General features: G+C 28.7%; 2 protein-coding genes across 3 annotated transcripts; both read right to left on the bottom strand.

Annotated features, from left to right (window-relative positions):
• Positions 1–8,048: 8,048 nt before the first annotated feature.
• On the bottom strand, positions 8,049–12,481 carry LOC130892258 (nose resistant to fluoxetine protein 6-like). The gene is made up of 8 exons (XM_057797537.1): positions 12,319–12,481; positions 11,944–12,128; positions 9,463–9,677; positions 9,201–9,277; positions 8,810–9,003; positions 8,351–8,517; positions 8,126–8,291; positions 8,049–8,084 (listed from the first exon to the last, which is right to left on the bottom strand). The coding sequence occupies exons 1-8, from the start codon at positions 12,479–12,481 to the stop codon at positions 8,049–8,051; spliced, it is 1,203 nt and encodes a 400-aa protein (XP_057653520.1).
• Positions 12,482–13,187: 706 nt separating this feature from the next.
• Positions 13,188–19,239, bottom strand: LOC130892448 (nose resistant to fluoxetine protein 6-like). 2 transcript variants are annotated; one of them, XM_057797876.1, is made up of 13 exons: positions 18,710–19,237; positions 17,970–18,148; positions 17,391–17,605; positions 17,258–17,334; positions 16,668–16,861; positions 16,224–16,390; positions 15,672–15,837; positions 15,421–15,617; positions 15,131–15,257; positions 13,860–14,046; positions 13,655–13,797; positions 13,376–13,489; positions 13,188–13,318 (listed from the first exon to the last, which is right to left on the bottom strand). In XM_057797876.1, the coding sequence occupies exons 1-12, from the start codon at positions 18,978–18,980 to the stop codon at positions 13,379–13,381; spliced, it is 2,034 nt and encodes a 677-aa protein (XP_057653859.1). In that variant the 5' UTR covers positions 18,981–19,237; the 3' UTR covers positions 13,188–13,318; positions 13,376–13,378. The 2 variants fall into 2 exon arrangements, with proteins under 2 accessions (XP_057653859.1, XP_057653860.1); XM_057797877.1 differs by lacking the exon at positions 13,655–13,797 and having other exon boundaries at positions 18,710–19,239.
• Between the last annotated feature and the right edge of the window lie 699 nt (positions 19,240–19,938).

Here is a 19,938-nt window from a genome sequence, read left to right as displayed (position 1 = left end):
ATAAAGATGGCTCTGTACATCTACGTAACCCGAGCAGTCCATTATTATTTTCAAGGGGTGTACGTCATATGAATAGCTTTGTTCGCGAGGCAAATTCCGAATCAGTTTAGGAACCTATCGCGAGGGCGTGATGTCATCAACAATTTTTAAAACACGTACGCGAACGGTCCCTAAACTGTTTCGAACAAAAAAATTTTATGAATCCTTATAATGAATATGACTTATAATGCACACGTTTGATATTATTTTATTTGTTTATTTACGGAAATATAATATTATGCATTTACGATAACAAACAAAGAGAATAATGTCTCCTCGATCTTGATGTTTCGCTTGGATGCTTCTGTGTACTTGAAGACATTGCATATTACTGCTAATTATGCGTTTGTTGTGTCTGGCTACAACGTTTTCATAACCACCTGTAGGTCACTGAACCGTCTCACCACTAAATTAAATTTGTTTAGATAACAATTTTTATAACGGTATCGTTCAGTAAAAATTTATATTAATTGAATCGTTTAGAAATTAGTAGAAAATTTATTTTCACAACTGGCAACATCGCAAAGCCGATATTGTCCCAATTTTATGTTTTTCGTCTCGCAACGTTTTTAAACTTTCAGTTATATTCCAAATGTTTTGTTTGAAGATACATTTATAAAAAGCGGTCATTTTTTTTATAATTTATATTAATAAAAAAAATAAACCCATATAAACATCTTTATAAATTATTTTAAATGTCAAGTCTGTAACAAACTTCATCTTCTTTTTTATAGCAAACGAAACTGAAAATGGCTAACAAAGGAACGTGAATTAATCTCATTATTATTATTAGAGAATGTTTTAATTCTTATCCAAACGTCTTAAACAAACGAAAAGTGGTTAATAAAAGACGTCCATAATCTAGAAGGTTTTCATTGGTGGGTTTTTTTTTGTAGATTTTTAGCCTTGTTCGACTTCCGGAGGAGGCCAGCAAGTCTGCTGTTTCCGATTCAATTAATAGTGTGAATACAAAAAAAATTGACAGTCACAATGTGTGTATGTTGCGTTGGCCAAGGTCCGCGATCACTAAACTTTAGGTTGGGCTCTCATATTTCGGTTTGGTATACAGAGGCGGATCGAAATATTTTTTCAAATATATAAATAATTAATTTCAATATTGATACCAATATAGGTGATTAGTTAGTATGACAAGTGACAGTAAGAAATAAAAGCGACGTTGCCAAGTCGTAATTTCAATAAATGATATTAATTTCGTGATACGAGGGAGGTTCGATAGAAGTTGGTGGATGGAAATTTATTTGATTTATGGTGTATTTCACCATGATAAACAAAGTAGTATCCACAGAATAGTAAGGAATCGATAAAAAAAAAGTTGAAACTGATTAATAAAATTGAGATGTGACATATTTTGTGGACAATAAATTCCCGCCGCCACTGTATCGGCGAGAAAAGCCAGAGACTTATAAAATTATACATTGAGAGATACTTTTTCTCATTGGTTATTTATCTCACCTCAGTTATAAGCGAATTCAGGTCATTTAATTATTAATGCAATTTAAGGAGCAATAAATTTATCTAGATTTAGTAGGACTGTAAGAAAAAAAATGTTAGAAAATGTATCATGGTCAGCGGATGTAAATAGAAACGAAAAAAAAAGGGAAGGGCATATGGTATTAATCTCTAAACGATAAAATTGTATTGAATTGAAAAAAAAATTATTAGTTATACAAATTCGGAAATTATTATTAAAAAAATCAATTCAAATGAAAATTAAACTAATAAATCGACCCCTTGCAGGCCATTAATAACGACTTTCGCTAATATATTACGAGTAGTACAGTAGCCGAACAACTAAATAATAAAAAATATCTAATATTATCTAATATCTAATAATAATCTAAAAAAAGTTCGTCCGACATATTTAACACCGATTCAAACTTTACGAACTGGCCTATAATGAATGGTAATGTGAAATTGTTGTAATAGAAGAACGCGCTCATCACCAACAACTCGAGCATGATAAAAATAAAATGTACGTACTTTCAAATACATTCTCTTAATCGTTAAGTTCGTAGCGGATGAAAAAATCAAGAAAGTAGTTCAATGTAGATATGTTTTTTTGAAATATCAAAACATTCTTTCACGTTGAAACTGCAATATTGAAAGTAATTTAATTTTTGAAGGCGAATGAACTCAATTCATCTATCAATTCATCGGATTTTATACAAGAAAACAATTTCTTGTTTTCTTCTAGTAAAATTTTGAGGTTAAGTTACCAAGCGACAATTTCTCTACAATTTACCGTATTTAACCAATAAAAACTGATATTTGCATTATTTATATTACAGAAAATCATGTTTATGTTCAATTTCTTTCATAATTGTTGTCGTATTTATAATAAGTAATCGGAGTTTTGAAAAGTTTAATTGGTATATTACGAAATATTATTATCAACTAATTTATACGAATACGTTTTATGTTGTAACAATTTTGAACCCATTGGTAAATTATTAATGATTACAATACACATATATATATATATATATATATATATATTAAAGTTTGCCCAACCCATCTCTTCGACACAACTCGAGGTAAAAAAAGTTAATATTACAAGCACCAAGCTGTCTGGTAAACTATGATGATTATTTGAGTTAGCTTACAAGCAGATCAAGGTAAGCTACAAGTCAGGTATGGTACCGACACCTCTACCAACACCCTCAGGCGTTTTGAACGTGACCCTGTATTTATATTATTAATTAGAACTAATAATTATTCAAATACGTTTACTTCGAAATTCTGTGTTTCGTACACTTTGTAGAAATATACTTAAAACAGTATAAATATTTAAACAAAACTTTTAGTTATTAAATATAATGAAAAACTTACTTGTGGTTTGTTATTTTTCACACACGCACGCACCCTACTTTCTAATTATCTTTCTTCTCTTACGATCAGATGGTATTTTTTAGCGCCAATTTTCCATAGTAACACAAACTATGGATCTAATTGGTCAGTTGTATGACAGTTAACGCGGTACAATGTAGACGATGTACAGGGTCGGCTTAGGTATTAACATACGATATTAAAATATCAAAATTCGTTAAAAAATGTATTATTCTAATTCTAAAAACTAAAATAATAATTCTTCTTGGTATAAATATGACAAATATTCACCATTGAGCAATAATATGGCTTTACTAGAATAATTGACAGATGTTATAATGTATGAATTGTTTGGAAATTAAATTGTATGATAATTTTTTTAATAACTTGTTACATGAATAAACTACCGCCTTATTATTACCCAATTCCAGCTTGACAATTTAGTCTGGGGGCCAATAATATTGGAGTAAATACACTTTTAGAAACTTTTAATGAAATAGCTTATTTTCGACAGTATTTTTGAATACACAAATGATTGTACGTTAAAAACTGATCTTTTTGAACAAAGAAAAAGCTTTTATACAAATATTTTCGAATTTTTCATGAAATACTAGGAAATAAATATTCGTCAAAGATAAATCATTAGTTTTAAGTTGGCCCCTTGACTACTTTTATTTGAATAATGACATTTAAAAAATATTTATCAACGTGGTTCACAAAAACCTACATAGTTCACTATATAATCGAACGCTTACCAATCCCTGACCTAATAAAAATTGGTTTACATCCTTGAATAATTATATTTCGAAAATATATATATAATTAAGAGTACTTTCTTGCCCTCATACACCATATTTGTTTCATACTTATGTAAAAAATATATAAACCTTGAAAAACAAGAGATAGAAAAATGCTTAGGCCAATCCTGCTTAATTAGGAAGAAAAATCCGATACGAACCAGTAGGTACTAGATTGTCCTATATTGATATAAATAAATATATGAATTATTGATCTGAAATACCCTCAAATCACCATTAAATATCTATTTTTATAGAATTTATGGGATTTTAATTAATAAACGTCAGCCGGGACAAATATTTCTTGAATACAATGAGAATCCAGTGGAACAGCTTAATTCATTACATTGTATTGACGAAGTTTTATTGAAACGTACACTGGTTGATTGTATATTCAAAATGAACTTCAACATTTTTGGATCGTTAACTTAATTAGAATATTAATTTTTTTAATTTATAATCAACGTATGTTTTACGAGATTGATTATTGATTGTTCGATTCATGAGTGAATAATGTATAATGAAACTTCAGTTGTACACTTTTTGAGAGGTTTCTTAATCCGGTTTCAAATTATTCAATTCTGTAATCCAATTTGGTAACGATCCGTAATTATTGTATAATTTGAAATCTGTTAGACTTTATAATATACAATAATTGCCTTTAATTATGGGATTAATTAAACGTATTTACGTTTCAGTGATTGAATCACATCAAAATCCAAAAGATTAACTTTACAGATACGTATCTGTAGCGCATGCGCGTGCTACAGCTGATGATCGTAAGGTCGTTGTAATGAAAAAAAGTTGAAGGTTGTTAAGAATTGAAAAAAAAGGTTCTGAATTTTTGCAATAATAACGTTTAATGTCATTTCTTCTATAATTAGTATTATTATAAGTTTTGCGAACAAAATCAAACCTATTGTATCTTATCTAATTATAGTAATAAGACTTATGTTTAATTAATTTTAATAAATAAACGACTATTAACATTTTATTAGTATATATATATAAACGTTTTATTTCCATTATCCCAATAACTTTTAATATTTGTATTAGGGTCAAGATTATCTTCTATTTTAGGTTAAATATCAGAGCCGTATTAATGGAACATTGTACTTAATATTTTAATCAAAATCAGCTTTGCTTCTGAAAGGTATTATCAATATTTATATTATAAATCGACGTTTTAACCATTTTACCATAGGAATTAATCAATAAAATTCTCTTTTTTCGTCCTTTTTTCATACGTGCTCGGTAAGAATCTAAAAAACTCAATTCTCTGTAACAGCACGTGATTTCACGTGACGTGACGGTTATTTCATAAATTAGGTTAGGTTAGTTTGTTTAAAATAAACCCATCACTTAAATAGAATGTATGGACGTTAACATTTGGAAAAATAAGAAGAAATTAACATATTGTTTGTAAAATTGAGGTCAAAACTAAAAAAAAAAATAATAAATTGAAAAACAACTCTCGTATATTCTTGAATATTTACGTGGTAAGCGTATCGAATAAAGTTAAATTCACTGGGAAGTTCATTAATTATAACAAATAAAAAAAATCAAGAACATGTGTAGCTTGGACTTGAAGTACGTAGACCAAGAGACGAACCTTGAGCCTTTAAAGGGTCAACCATCGTTGAACTAAGTAGGCCATGCAGGAGAACCTTGATGCTTCAATTGTTTGTAAATTCAATAATTCAACTTTATTTGGAAGTGACTACTTGATAGACAGTACGGTCATTTTAAAAACCAAGTAATAAAAATATTAGATAAAATTGTTATAAAATTACTGTTGTTATTATATATTGTTATAAAATATTAATAATATTTATACGACACGATTTGCATTGAATGTATTGTGTTGTGCCGATATTTAGGGGCGTCTATCTATATATTGAAATAACATTTTGTACTTTTAAGTAGATTAACTAAATTGATTAAATTATATCGAACTTGTAATTAAAACTTAGACTAAAGTATTCGTATATTTGATTATATTTGTTAACCTTCAAGTTAAATACTTTCACTTTTATTAAAATGAACGTTTGGTCGGTTGTATAGACAGACTAATCTTATCGTAAACATGAAAAACTTGTCTTCGGGAAGTAGAGGAAGTGAACGACGGACAATTTAATAGGATAGGTTTAATATTCCATGCAAATTATGTTCATGAACACTCATAAATCATTATTCATATTGCAATCTCCAATGCAGGGTCTTTATTTTGGATTTATCGATTGTGCCATCTTGTGAACAAATATTGACTTAAATTATATATTTTTGGACTCTTTCAAGGGGTCGTTGACTTTTCGTGTTATTAAATATTTTTACGATGACTTTGTTTTTTATCAAATTGCTTTATCTAATGAGATATTTATTTGTAAATATTTGTTTCATTTTAATCCTCTAGTGTTGCTGTTTTACCAACAAATCGTCACAGTCGAGTGGATACGCAAGGATTTCATGAAAAATAAATTATTCGCTGGCGTTGTCCTTGCTCTTACCTTCTTTTGAATCAGAATAAACCAGGAAGTATATCGGAAGGAAGTTAACATTGAAAAATCCCGATTCGAAATAAACAAAAATACAACAAACCTTATAATACGCAAATTATATATAAAAATACATTTTTTGTCCAATTAAATTAGAAAAAAACTGTATAATCAACGTAATTAGGTAGTTTGATTTAATATTTATTATAAAATTAAATTTTCCAATACAAATATTGGATTCTGAATACCGATAAACAAAATGGCGGTGGTGTACAGTAAAGGTGGGTTGAAAGACAATTTTTGTTGTTTAAATGAATCGAGTTCAAATCCCAACGCTTCCAAAATATTTTTAAACTTTTTTTTCATTCTCCACAGTGGTGTGTTTCATGAAATCAAGTGATTTTAGGGGATAAGGGATAAATAAAAGTACTGTCAGTTGTCAACGTCCAATTTTTCGCAAATTAATTACAATAAAAATTTATTTTTTAAAAATAAGTTTCTCGATTGAAAGCATGGGATATTCGAATAACAAGATCCAAATAATTGACAGCCCAAAGCTTAACAACATTATTCCCCATGAATCGTAAGCCTAAAATGGATAGTTTTTACTTTCAGTCAGGTAACTTGCTAAAAGACTATAATAAATTACTTACTATATTAAAAACACTGAAGTAAATCGGGGTTTTACTAGCGAAAAATATCAATTGTAACAATGGTCGGTGTAGAAGATAGATACTGAGACTGAATTTGTTCATAAATTGAAATAATCGTAAAGATAAAAATTGATTTATAAAACCTAAAAGTTAAAAATATTATTTACGTTAAGGTAAAAATCTTATTATAATAAAATCAGTTCTATGATTCGTACGATGTTGAAATTTACACGTCTGTGGATTTCTACTATGCTTTTTAAAAACATTCGATTGAAGTTTAATTTGGCGCGCGTCTATACGAATTGTTATAGTACAGTCAAATTTGGTCAAATTATTTTTTTTATTGTATTATTGCATTTATCTACTACATTTTAATACTCATTTCCAAATTTTTATCAACCTTATCAATCAGTAAATCATTTAAATAATTAAATTTCTCGTTGAAATGTAATAATATATCCTAAACAACGTTTTACCCACAGAACCTGATTTACGTTACGAATTTAACAAACTGGCAACGGTGTCTATGATATAGATACATTACGACGACGCACTTCCTTGTTCCGTAGCGCATGCCCAAATAATCCAGCAAATGGCTACTGCGAAAGTAGGCTTTAGTAGAGCTATACTTAAGGCGTTTTCAAATCTTCGATATTCCGCTCGTCTTAATGAATTGTAGTCTCCGAATATACATACTACTATTATTATCAAACTTAATAACCATAAAATTAGAGAATAAATCTGAAAATATTTAAATGAAAGTAATCCTGCTTAATGCCCAACGCCGAAATATTTACCCCAGACAATTTTACGTGTAGATGTTTTTTGGTAGCTAATATATAACCTAAAATAGTTCATATAAACCACGGAGTGGCTCTGGTTTCTGTTTTATAGTAAAATTCGTTTAGATACGTAGTAGCAGAGCCTCTAAAATGTTTCAGTAAACAATATATAGAATCTCATAAACGGTATACAGATAAACTGCCAAGCGGCGTTGCACGATTTAATAAGTTTTCAGTAAACCTTCCGGATTCTTCACACTTACCTTATAAAATACGCAGTTTCGACTGCGGACATTTCGTAAATATAAGCTCTAGTGAAAGATAATGTAATTGAAAGAATAATTAGCGTGATTATCGTACCGATTCCTATTTTGTAAGATAATCTAAATAACCAAAATATTATCGGCGATAAAATGTATAACTGCATATCGACGTCTAAATACCAAGTATGAACAGTACACTGAAAATGTCCTACAAATATTAATTATGTAATATAATTTTGGTTTCGTTACCATTTCCTCGACGTTCACTTGATTTTGTACGTAAAGTATTGAAGACCACCAATAATTCCGACAATTTTTTATATTTGCTAATAATATACTCCAATGGGGTCCCGATCCCATATATTTCCCCAATGTAGTAAAAACGAGTATCGAAGCAGCCAACGCGGGTGTCAAACTAACAAAAAATATTAAAACTTAATTTGTACGAATCGAATTTACCAGATTTTTCCTCACCGTATATATCGATGTAAATAATGTTTCATAATCTCGATAAAAGTCATTTTATTTTTTATATTTTTATCAAAAAATACGTAAGTTACTAAAATTCCTCCTATTAATAAAAAAGTATCGCACGCCAATGTTCCCCTAATCAATAACATACTGTATATCACTTCTGTAAACTAAAAACAAACGCAAATAAATGTATTAGTACAATTTTATTAGACCGTATTATTATAAAACCCTGTATTACAAAGTAATAACTCTTCCCTGTAGATTTCTATTACATTTCCTATATTTCTTTGTTGTTTAGAACCTATTTTAAACATTTTAGACCAATTTATTTTCTAATTCGATATTTTCTATAATATATAATCAATTCAAATAAAAATAAAACGTTCTAACGTTGAGAAATTAGTAAAATTAACAGCTTCACACTTATTTAGAGTGGATACTGTTTATTTACTCACTTACCTCGATGAAATTCTTGAAATTTATAATCGTCATTTCCTGATACACCATGTATACATGCTTGAATATTATCCATAACATACTTATAAATCTAAGTCCGTCCAGACAAGATAATTTAGAAGTTCGTTTTGGTACATCAAATAATATTTTACCGTTTGTATAAATTGAAAATGATACAAATATAGGGTGAATCATTACTAAAACATAGAAAAAATATATTGTATATCAAAGATAGGCAACACAAATGACGTACCATATGATTGTATAGTGTGTTGCCTATATTAAAAAATATTGAAAGATAGTTAAATTAGTGAAATTAATATAAATACAGGATATTATTTATCATATGCATTTTTTTTCTTAATTTCCGATATTTTTTGAATATGATACTCACCTTTTCGTTTAGATCTTAATCCTAAATCTATTGCTGTTGATGTTATCACAATAAACATATAGAGACACAATATAGTTCTAGAAAAAACGGAAAACTTGATATATACTTAATTTTTTAAAAAATTTTAGCTTTCCTATATCAAACTCTTGTAAATTGAATAAAGATGTAATTAATTTATTTTGATTTATAAAGTTCCTATAATCTTCGTAGTGTTTTGACATGTTGCCAAATTTCTTTTACATTCATCTTTCCACGTACTTACATTCCAATAATGGCGTCCGTGTCTAACTTCGGATATGACTCAATTAAAGTTTGACATGTTACAGATGTAGAAGTAAGACCTAAAGTGTCTAATCCTTCTAAAATTTTTTCTGCATCATTATCAGAGCAGTTGCTAGGTAAACATAATGCCCACGAACAACGTTTTGTTTTATTATATCCATCAGCTACGTGCAACATAATATTTTTTAAGTAGATCTAAAAATATTCCCGAAGGAATAAAGTAAAGATTCATTAAAATAGAGATATTGTTTTGTATGACTTTGAAAATTATATGCGTTTCGTTAGCAAGAGCGTCGGAAAACCGGCAACATTGGCTTAGCTTGTACTCGATTAATAGAACTATAATAGTCCAGTCAAACTTGTATTAAAATTCATTTACCACAAATTATTAGTAGGTATAAATATGTGTTTGTATATCGGAAAATCGATTATAAAGAGAATACTATTATTTTATTGATAATATATAGTAAAATGTAAAAGTTTTTTAACGTATTATCACATTCACTTAATTTTAATAAAAATTGAGCTTTTAATTTGATGCGTGTTTTAAAATATTCCTATGCCTCAACTAACTCAAGTAGGCATACTTCATTAAAGATATCAATATGATTATGACACAAAATGAGGTTTACTTTTTGATACTATGATTGTAAATACAATGTTGAAATAAAATAACATATAATTAAACCCACATTAACTGTACTATAGCTTGTCGAACACTCGCTCGAATCGGAAACGGATGTTTTTAAAAAGGTTAATATGAACGCGTGAAATTTCATTATTAAGTAAAGATAAAAGAATAATTTTCCTTGCAAATATTCACATATTTATTATTGAAATTGAACCGATAAAATTAATATTAACATAACCAAACTCATGAAAATAATCATTTTACACAATATAAGTACATAATTACTCGTTTGCAAATGTCAATGATGTCTTACAATAGTGTATTATTGGTTGTCTACCTATCGTTTTTTTATCAAACAATTTAATGAATTATCTAACAATAAGTTTAATTATATATTCAATTGGGAGTATAAAATAATGTTTGAAACAGAAATTTCACATACTTATTATTGAAATAATAAAATAACATATAATTAAAACCCACATTAACTGTACTATAGCTTGTCGAACACTCGCTCGAATCGGAAACGGATGTTTTTAAAAAGGTTAATATGAACGCGTGAAATTTCATTATTAAGTAAAGATAAAAGAATAATTTTCCTTGCAAATATTCACATATTTATTATTGAAATTGAACCGATAAAATTAATATTAACATAACCAAACTCATGAAAATAATCATTTTACACAATATAAGTACATAATTACTCGTTTGCAAATGTCAATGATGTCTTACAATAGTGTATTATTGGTTGTCTACCTATCGTTTTTTTATCAAACAATTTAATGAATTATCTAACAATAAGTTTAATTATATATTCAATTGGGAGTATAAAATAATGTTTGAAACAGAAATTTCACATACTTATTATTGAAATAATAAAATAACATATAATTAAAACCCACATTAACTGTACTATAGCTTGTCGAACACTCGCTCGAATCGGAAACGGATGTTTTTAAAAAGGTTAATATGAACGCGTGAAATTTCATTATTAAGTAAAGATAAAAGAATAATTTTCCTTGCAAATATTCACATATTTATTATTGAAATTGAACCGATAAAATTAATATTAACATAACCAAACTCATGAAAATAATCATTTTACACAATATAAGTACATAATTACTCGTTTTCAAATGTCAATGATGTCTTACAATAGTGTATTATTGGTTGTCTACCTATCATTTTATCTAACAATATATTTAATTATATATTCCAATCGGTAGTATAAGATAATATTTGAAACAGAAATTTTAAGGGACAAAATTTCCGAAAACGAGTTATGTAACAAAATTCGTGTTAATTTGAACGTACTTTTCTATTCAACAAACTTGAGACTAAGTTGGGTTATTTAAAACATCTAACCTAACATTTTCTGTTCATATTTATATCGATATCTATTTTTGTTTGCATTTCTCATATGTTACTGGTGAAAAATAAAAAACAATTAATACTACACATCAATATGTGATTAATATCATGTGACTAGTAAAAACAAATTTAATTGGCTTCTCCTATTTGCTACGCCAAAAGCGGTATTTCTGCACAGCGTTGCCACATTGTTAGATTCGTGAAAAATCTTTTTTGATTAAATTTCTTACCTTGTCATGTTGTTTTTTATATTATTTTAGTCAAATATATTATATTATATTATGTAGTAATAAGGATCAAATCTATTACATTTTTATAGCAAATTTAGTTTTACCAACAATTCCTCGAGTGGCAACATTGCGCTCGAAAGTTTTTTATTAGACGTTTAACGCAATAGCGCGGGAAAACGATAATTTTTGAATCCCTCCTTTATTAGTGACCAATTGAAATACTTACGTGATCTCGGGAATAAATTCGATTATTTTCTATTAGTGAACGGTTGAAAATTACATGTCCTAAACAGTATTTTCCTATTATATGATCATTTATGGAATTGATTTCGATACATTGTTCAAAGTTTCCCAATTCGCCGAGATTGTACGACATAACTCCCGCCGGTATTTTAGAAGAAGCATCAAACACTGTGAAAATTAATCGAAATATATTGTTTCACAATATGGCGGAGGAAACTAAGATATTTTGTTTAAGATAAAAATTTTGATTAATTAAAATGTAATATAGTGATTAACATGTTAAATATCGAAATATAAAAACAATGATAGAAATCAGTTGTTTAAAACTTGAGATAAAGTAGTTTTTTGTTTTACCTACTTTGCAACGCCCAAATACCATCAAGATCGTTGGTATCATTCAATTTATTTAAAAACAAAGATATTGTTAATCGACATTGTGTTGAAACACCATCGCTGGTACTTATACTTCTTAATTTTTTTAATAATTCAAATTCGTTATAAATAGAAACTGTAATAAACATTGGATAAATGAAAATAAGTACGAATAAGTAAAAATTCATGATTTACAAATTAATATTATGGTAGATAGTGTACTTGGTGATTTTTTATAAATACCTGCAGTGGTAAATGTATTAAAATTAATGAACTCGTTATCAAAATGATACGAGGTGCAATCAAATATTCGACGAATGAATATATTAAGCAACAGGTATATACAGGGTGTATGTTTGAAAACGGTTAATATAGAAATTTAAAGATTTAAAAAATAAGGTTATGTTAGTAAGTTCGATTCCTGTCTAGATATTTTGGGCTGTAACAGCTCAAATAATGGGTTTACGTAAAATATATTTTTTTGTAGAGCTTTTTATGAGCTTCATACAGGGTTTATGTTTGGAAATACTTTATTTATATAATTTAAATAAATCGTAAAAAAAAATGATTCGGGTAAATTTGATTTAATTTTAGTGTTGCTTTGACTTGACGTGTCATATATACGAGGTTCTTTACAAAAGTATCGACCATATTTTCCTATTTTTTAGCATTCAATAAGTTAAATACGGACAGGACCGGCTTTACGGCCCACTATAAGTGCATTATACCTGATTTTAATTATTAACCGAACAAAAATGTTTTTCGGAAGTGTTAAGTAAGAAGATTCGATATATTGAGTTTATGACTATAATAAAAACACTCGACTACTTAAATTTGATTATAAAAAAACAAAAATTTCCATAAATATTTTTTTATTCGATGTCAAATGTCAAAATAATGTCAAAATTGTTTAGAAATTTAGACGTAATGAGTCACGTGACTCATATATGGAATTTAATGAGGATTTTCAAGATATTGTTGATTATCTGAAACGAAAAAAATTAGTCATTTTATGTTTATAATAAAACTAAATGCAAACTTACGATTTATTTTGAAAATATCATTTTTTCAATTTCAATCAACGGGCTTTCGAATACCAATATCCATAATATTGATACCCAAAACATAATCATCAAAATTCCACAAACATCGTAAACCTAAAATATAAACAAGTATCCAGAGCGTCTCAAAATTACCTGTGATTAGTCACAAGCCCTAATTACTGACTAAAACACGTTTCGATAACCAACTTACCGTCTTCAGATACTACTGATCAAGAAAATCAATCTAATAAGATGAATAAAAATATAGATTCAACTTACCATGTTGAATATTCCGAAATACATCGGTGTTTTTACCGAAAGAAATATTATTTTAAGAATCGTCACGTGCAACAAATATACACTAAAGATGAATTTGTTCAAAAATTGAAATATCGAAAGCGACAGAAATTTGTTAATTATACCTGTAATAAATAAAATTGCGTTAATATCGAGAATATTCGCTGCGAGGTAATGACGTAATTACCTCCGTGTTCCGTGGCACAAGCCCAAATAATCCATCCGACAGACGTCGCGAAAAATGGCCTTACTAACGCTATAGCTAATGAATTTTCGAGTCTCCGGTAATCGCTGGATCTTAAAGTACTATGACCGGATAGTATACAAGTTACTATAATTGTTAAATTCAGTACCCAAAGACATATTAAATGTATCTGAAATATATAAATCGCTTTCGGTTATACACAGTATATATATAATAATATATAAATAAAAATACTTTCAAATTCTTATTCAATTGAAATTTCCGTATTTTCGTTAGTTGTTTCATGTAAACTAGAACACGATCGAACGATTTGGTAGCGACGAATTCGGAAATCGTTGTTGGAATACGCAGAAACGACGTAAAAAAACTCTTTCTCAGAATGTGACTTTATATTTATTCGATGTATTCGACGAGCACGTGTTATCATGACACAGACACGACCGACAGCGTTGCCGGTATGGAAAAAAAAAATTTAAATTTAGAGAATTTATAATTTAGAAAAGTTTTCAAAAAAAAACGGGGTTTTGAAGCTGAGATTTCCCTTATGAAATTCATTTCGTATTTTCGTTAGTTGTTTCATGTAAACTAGAACACGATCGAACGATTTGGTAGCGACGAATTCGGAAATCGTTGTTGAAATACGCAGAAACGACGTAAAAAACTCTGTCTCAGAATGTGACTTTATAGTTATTCGAACAAATACACGACCGACAGCGTTGCCGGTATGGAAAAAAATAATTTAGATTTAGAGAATTTATAATTTAGAAAAGTTTTCAAAGAAAACGGGGTTTGAAGCTGAGATTTCCCTTATGAAATTCATTTCGTATTTTCGTTAGTTGTTTCATGTAAACTAGAACACGATCGAAGGATTTGGTAGCGACGAATTCGGAAATCGTTGTTGGAATACGCAGAAACGACGTAAAAAACTCTGTCTCAGAATGTGACTTTATAGTTATTCGAACAAAGACACGACCGACAGCGTTGCCGGTATGGAAAAAAATAATTTAGATTTAGAGAATTTATAATTTAGAAAAGTTTTCAAAGAAAACGGGGTTTGAAGCTGAGATTTCCCTTATGAAATTCATTTTTTAACCTCGCATCGGAAGTAATCATATGGAAAGAATCGTCGAGATAGAAGGAGATAAAAAATATAAAACAGCAGAAGACAGAACCGGACTGAGATGTACATTGGAAATTATATAAACTAAAGATTCGATGTAATTTGTGTCAAGCATTTGAAAAATGAAACTTACCCTTCCTAATTTAATTATTTTATCCGTTCTAGATAGAACATAACCTAAAATAGCTCCCAGTAACCAGGGAGTAGCTCTCGTTTCCGTTTTAAAATAATACTGATTCATGTATACATCAAGGTCACCCCTAAAAGTATATTTTTATATAATTACGTAGAAATATTCAGTCGTGGCATCGTTTTTTCTATATTTTTGATAAATATATCACCAGAAAATTTGTTATTCAAGCCCGAGAGTACAAAAATTAGTCTAGTATATAATTTTGTGAATTTTAATAACGAGATTGTTACCTCAGATAATGAGTATTCGTTATAGCCGACATTTCATACGAATAAGCCCTTGTAAATGATAAAAACATCGAAAGAAATGCCGATAATAATAACAAAGCGATTCCTAGTCTGGGAGATTTTTTCAACGACCAAAATATCAATGGAGACATTAAATACAACTGCATATCGACGTTTAAATACCAAGTTTGATCGGCGCACTAAAAACAAAACACCTCAATCCGTAAATTATATAAATCGAAAATTTTTCTCACCATTTTATCGACATTTACAATATTTTGGATGTATAATATTGTGGACCACCAAGATTTTTGACATCGCCCTGCAAGATCCACCATTAAAGTCCAATTAGGTCCGGAGCCTAAATATTTAACTACAGTTATATGCAGTAAAACCACCCCTACCACCGATGGTGTCAAACTAAAAACATATATTGAAAAATAATTATTAGAATATGTAAATTTATTAGATACACCTCGTATATTAACCGGTACGATGATTATTTAATTTAATTTAACAATCACGACCCTGTATACCATAGCTCCCACCACTCTGACATTTAAATATTCTAATAAGGTCTTTTTTATGACCCTGTATATGAACACGAATCTGTCTAATAACTGAACGACTCATGTAAAGTTGTTACGCCCCGTATATCACATCTTACAATTTGTCAACAACAAAATATTTTTCTGAGTGTATAAATCATCCGTTATTTTCAATTAACGTCTGGCAACGTTGTTTAAGTGTGATATTATACTGGCTATATAATAAACGTCAATTTTGATGACGTCATTTCAACTCACCGTATATATCTGTGAAGATAATGTTTTAGAATCTTGGTAAAAGTCATATTATGTTGTTGATTTTTTTTGAAAAACACATAAGTTACTAAGATACCTCCGATTAATAAAAACGTATCGCAAGCTAGTCCTCCATTATATATAAACATACTAGGCCACGAATCTGTAAACTACAAATTACTTAAATGTGCAAATTAATAGGTAATTGAATGTACTAAACAGTTTTTACAAAAAAAAAAACGATGATTTTTAATCATATCTATTAGATGACGAAAATTTCAATCATTAATTCCAATCAAAAGATAGAGTAGCGCCATCTATTAAACGTTTATAATAATTTCTTTTAAAATTTAGTATTTAACTCCCTCTGGTGTCGATTTGTTTAATTAATCCATCGAATCCAATACTTTTGATAAAATTTTAATTAAAATAAATCTTACGACTTACGTTGACGAAATCTTTGGAATTTACTAACGGTCCTCCCAAATATCCTAAATATACGTGTAACGTCACGATCCAAATCATACTAATAACTCTTATACCGTCAAGACAAGAAAGCATGGAATTACGTTTTGGTATAGTGAATAAAAGTTTGAAATTATTGAGTAAAGAAAAGGCTTTAAATGTCTTATAAACCATTCCTGAAAAAAATTTTATTTATTAAATATTTGATATCTTCGTTAAATTCAAATGTAGACAACCAAGATTACATTTATTCCAATTTTAGCGAATTTGTTTCCTTTTTTTAGTGCCGCGTCGATTTGTTTCCTTCTTTTAGTGACGTTTAGATTTTCGTCTTTCGTTCTTTCCAAATTACCTCGGAATTAAAATGCATCCTAATAAATATGTATCGTTAATCTCTTAATCAAAATTATCAATCAAAAATTGATATTCATCAATATTGTGCTCACGAGACGTATGTAGTTTGAGTTGCCTATAATCATTGTTAAATACATGTATTGTGTAATAGTGGTTGCCTATCATTATCATCAGATATCTTTTTATTTCTATTGAACAACCCTATATAATGATCTCACCTTTTTCTTTTGATTTTTTTGTTGTATCTAACAATGTAGAAATTATAATTATCAAAAAAAAAGTACTGAAAATTGTTCTGAAACAAAAATAGTGAGGGATATATTGGTATTGCACATTTTTTATGGGACTTACGTTCCATATATTTCGCTAACATTAAAATTGAGATAAGGATCGTATTTAGTTTGACATATCACTGATGATATTGACATATTTAGAGTATCTGTCATACGCATTAACTGTAGAGCGTCTTTTTCGGTACAACCATCAGGTAAACAGATTCCCCACTTGAGGTTACCGGCAAAAATATGACCTTCAGCTACTTTCATCATTAGGTTTTTCAAGTACACCTGAAAGTCATTTTAATAATTAAAATATAAATGAATCTGTTTAAGATGTGTAATTTCACATATTTTTAAATTATCGAATTTAATTTATTGATATAATTATATATTTTTATGAGAAAACATCATCAACGCCCTCTGTTGGCTAATAATATAAACTTATAAAATTTATGGTGGAAAATCTATGAAAATTGTATTCTTTTTTTTCGAAATAATTCGAGATATCGATTTATCTTTGACATTAATCAATTAAAAAAACATATTTCTAATTAAATTTAACATCTTCAGGTTAATATTTGTGAGTTAAAGTCGAAGTAAATAGTAAACTAAAATTAAAGGTATCTGTAATTATGAGAATAGTCATACTTACATGCCGTTGGGAATAATTTGAAGTTTCATAGATGACGCTACGGTTAACTACTGCGTTTCCCAGACAATATTTACCGGAAATATTCTTAAATTTGATATTTATACATTGTTGGAAATTTCCTAATTCTGCGAAATTATACGAAAGCAGACCGGATGGAAATTTAGCGGTGGCATCAAACACTGTAATGTACAGAAAAACGTTTTTTAATCTCGAATACTAAAAATGGGACGTTTAGGACAAAGAATTATTTGGTAAAATTTTTCGTAGTTTTTTACCGTTTCATTCAAGATTGTACAGGCACATTTGAATAAAACTACATAAAATTTGATATCTTCGTTATATTCAAATGTAGACAACCAGCATTACACATTTCTTTCAATTTTAGTGGATTTGTTTCCTTTTTTTAGTAACGCATAGATTTGTTTCCTACTTTTAATTGACGTTTCTATTTGTTTCTTTTTTTTAGTTATACGTTATATACCGTTTATTTTTTAATCAAAACTTGTTTTTGATATTAATAACTTATTTTTATTTTGTTTTAAGTTCACGCGAAGTATGTATTAACATTTTTTCGTAAAAGTTTATTTGGTAAAAAAATATTCGAGGTTAAAATCAACGGATGACTTCACACGAATCATTTTATTCGCTTTTTGGTGTTTATTTTAATTTGTTTTATTTCTTTTAAGGGTTAACTAACAAACTAAATTTTCGATTGTTAAAAAATATGAGTAAGTACTTACTTTGTAATGCCCAATTATCCCCATCGCTTTTAGTCTCATTCAAAGTTTCCAAATATAGCGTAAAGTCTTTTAGACATTCTCTTGATAATGCGGTACTATGTATCGAAGTACCACTTGATATATTAAAAGGTGGAATGAAAGTATAATCGGAAATAACAGTCGATATCACCCCACAAAACACAAACAATTTCCAACTGATCTTCATCTTTTTGTTGTTTAATGTCGAGTGATTATTATATTCGTACATATTTACGATTTCTCGAAATAACATCAATTTCGTGACGTATGTTTTATTAGCAATATTCCAAGTTTAATTAAAATTGTTAATACATTTATTATACAATAATATTAGAATGGAAACTTGGGAAATTCTATACAACGAATAAATTACTATTTATTGAAATGTGTATGTCTGAATTTAATTATCTCGTTTCGTTATTTTAAGAAAACGAGTTGCATGCAATAAAATAATTCATATCTACAAGAAAACACTGCTCTACACAATTTGTTCGAAACATTTTTTTGTAATTGTTTTGAAATTGATTTTTTTATAATTGTTGATTGACAGATCGAAATTTGAGGTCAAAATACGATTTTACACTGACAATTCGAGTATTTTTTGTTGTTTTAGGCTTTGATTTAGTGAAATATTTGGATAACGTCTTTAAAAAAACGATTTTCAAAGTTTTTCTTCTACTTATTCAGCAGCAAATATGTTGAGAAATCGTCGAAAGTTGTAATAGACGACAGTTTTAAATGACAAACCTCCATAGTCTATTTTTATGAATAAGGGAACGTTAAAGTTATAAAGAATCCATATTTCATGGGGGGTCATAACAAATCACTCGATAAATCGTATTATAACACATTTTTTTCCGAAAATCGATTTTATTCATTAATGTAATCTCCTTTAAGACCTACACAATCATTCCAAGGCATCTCGATGCCTTGCTTGTAGAAAAAATTGTCTTTTGTCTTAAAATAACCATCGGTTTCAACAATTGCTTTTTCATTTGCCTAAATTTCTTACCGACGAGCATTGTTTTGATATCAGTTGTCGCTGGTGGCCAAATCTGGTCTATACTGTGGATGAGAAAGCAAATTGTTCGATTTAACCATCGAGTTGTGATTGTCTCAACATCCCCAAGTGACTGTTTTGTCTTTGGACGCTTCGGGAGTGATTTATCGATTGTAGTCCACTCAGATTATGATCGTTTTGATCCAGGAGT

Source organism: Diorhabda carinulata, chromosome 4, assembly GCF_026250575.1.
Source record: "Diorhabda carinulata isolate Delta chromosome 4, icDioCari1.1, whole genome shotgun sequence".
NCBI classification, from domain to species: domain Eukaryota; kingdom Metazoa; phylum Arthropoda; class Insecta; order Coleoptera; family Chrysomelidae; genus Diorhabda; species Diorhabda carinulata.
This window is presented reverse-complemented; position numbering and strand designations above follow the sequence as displayed.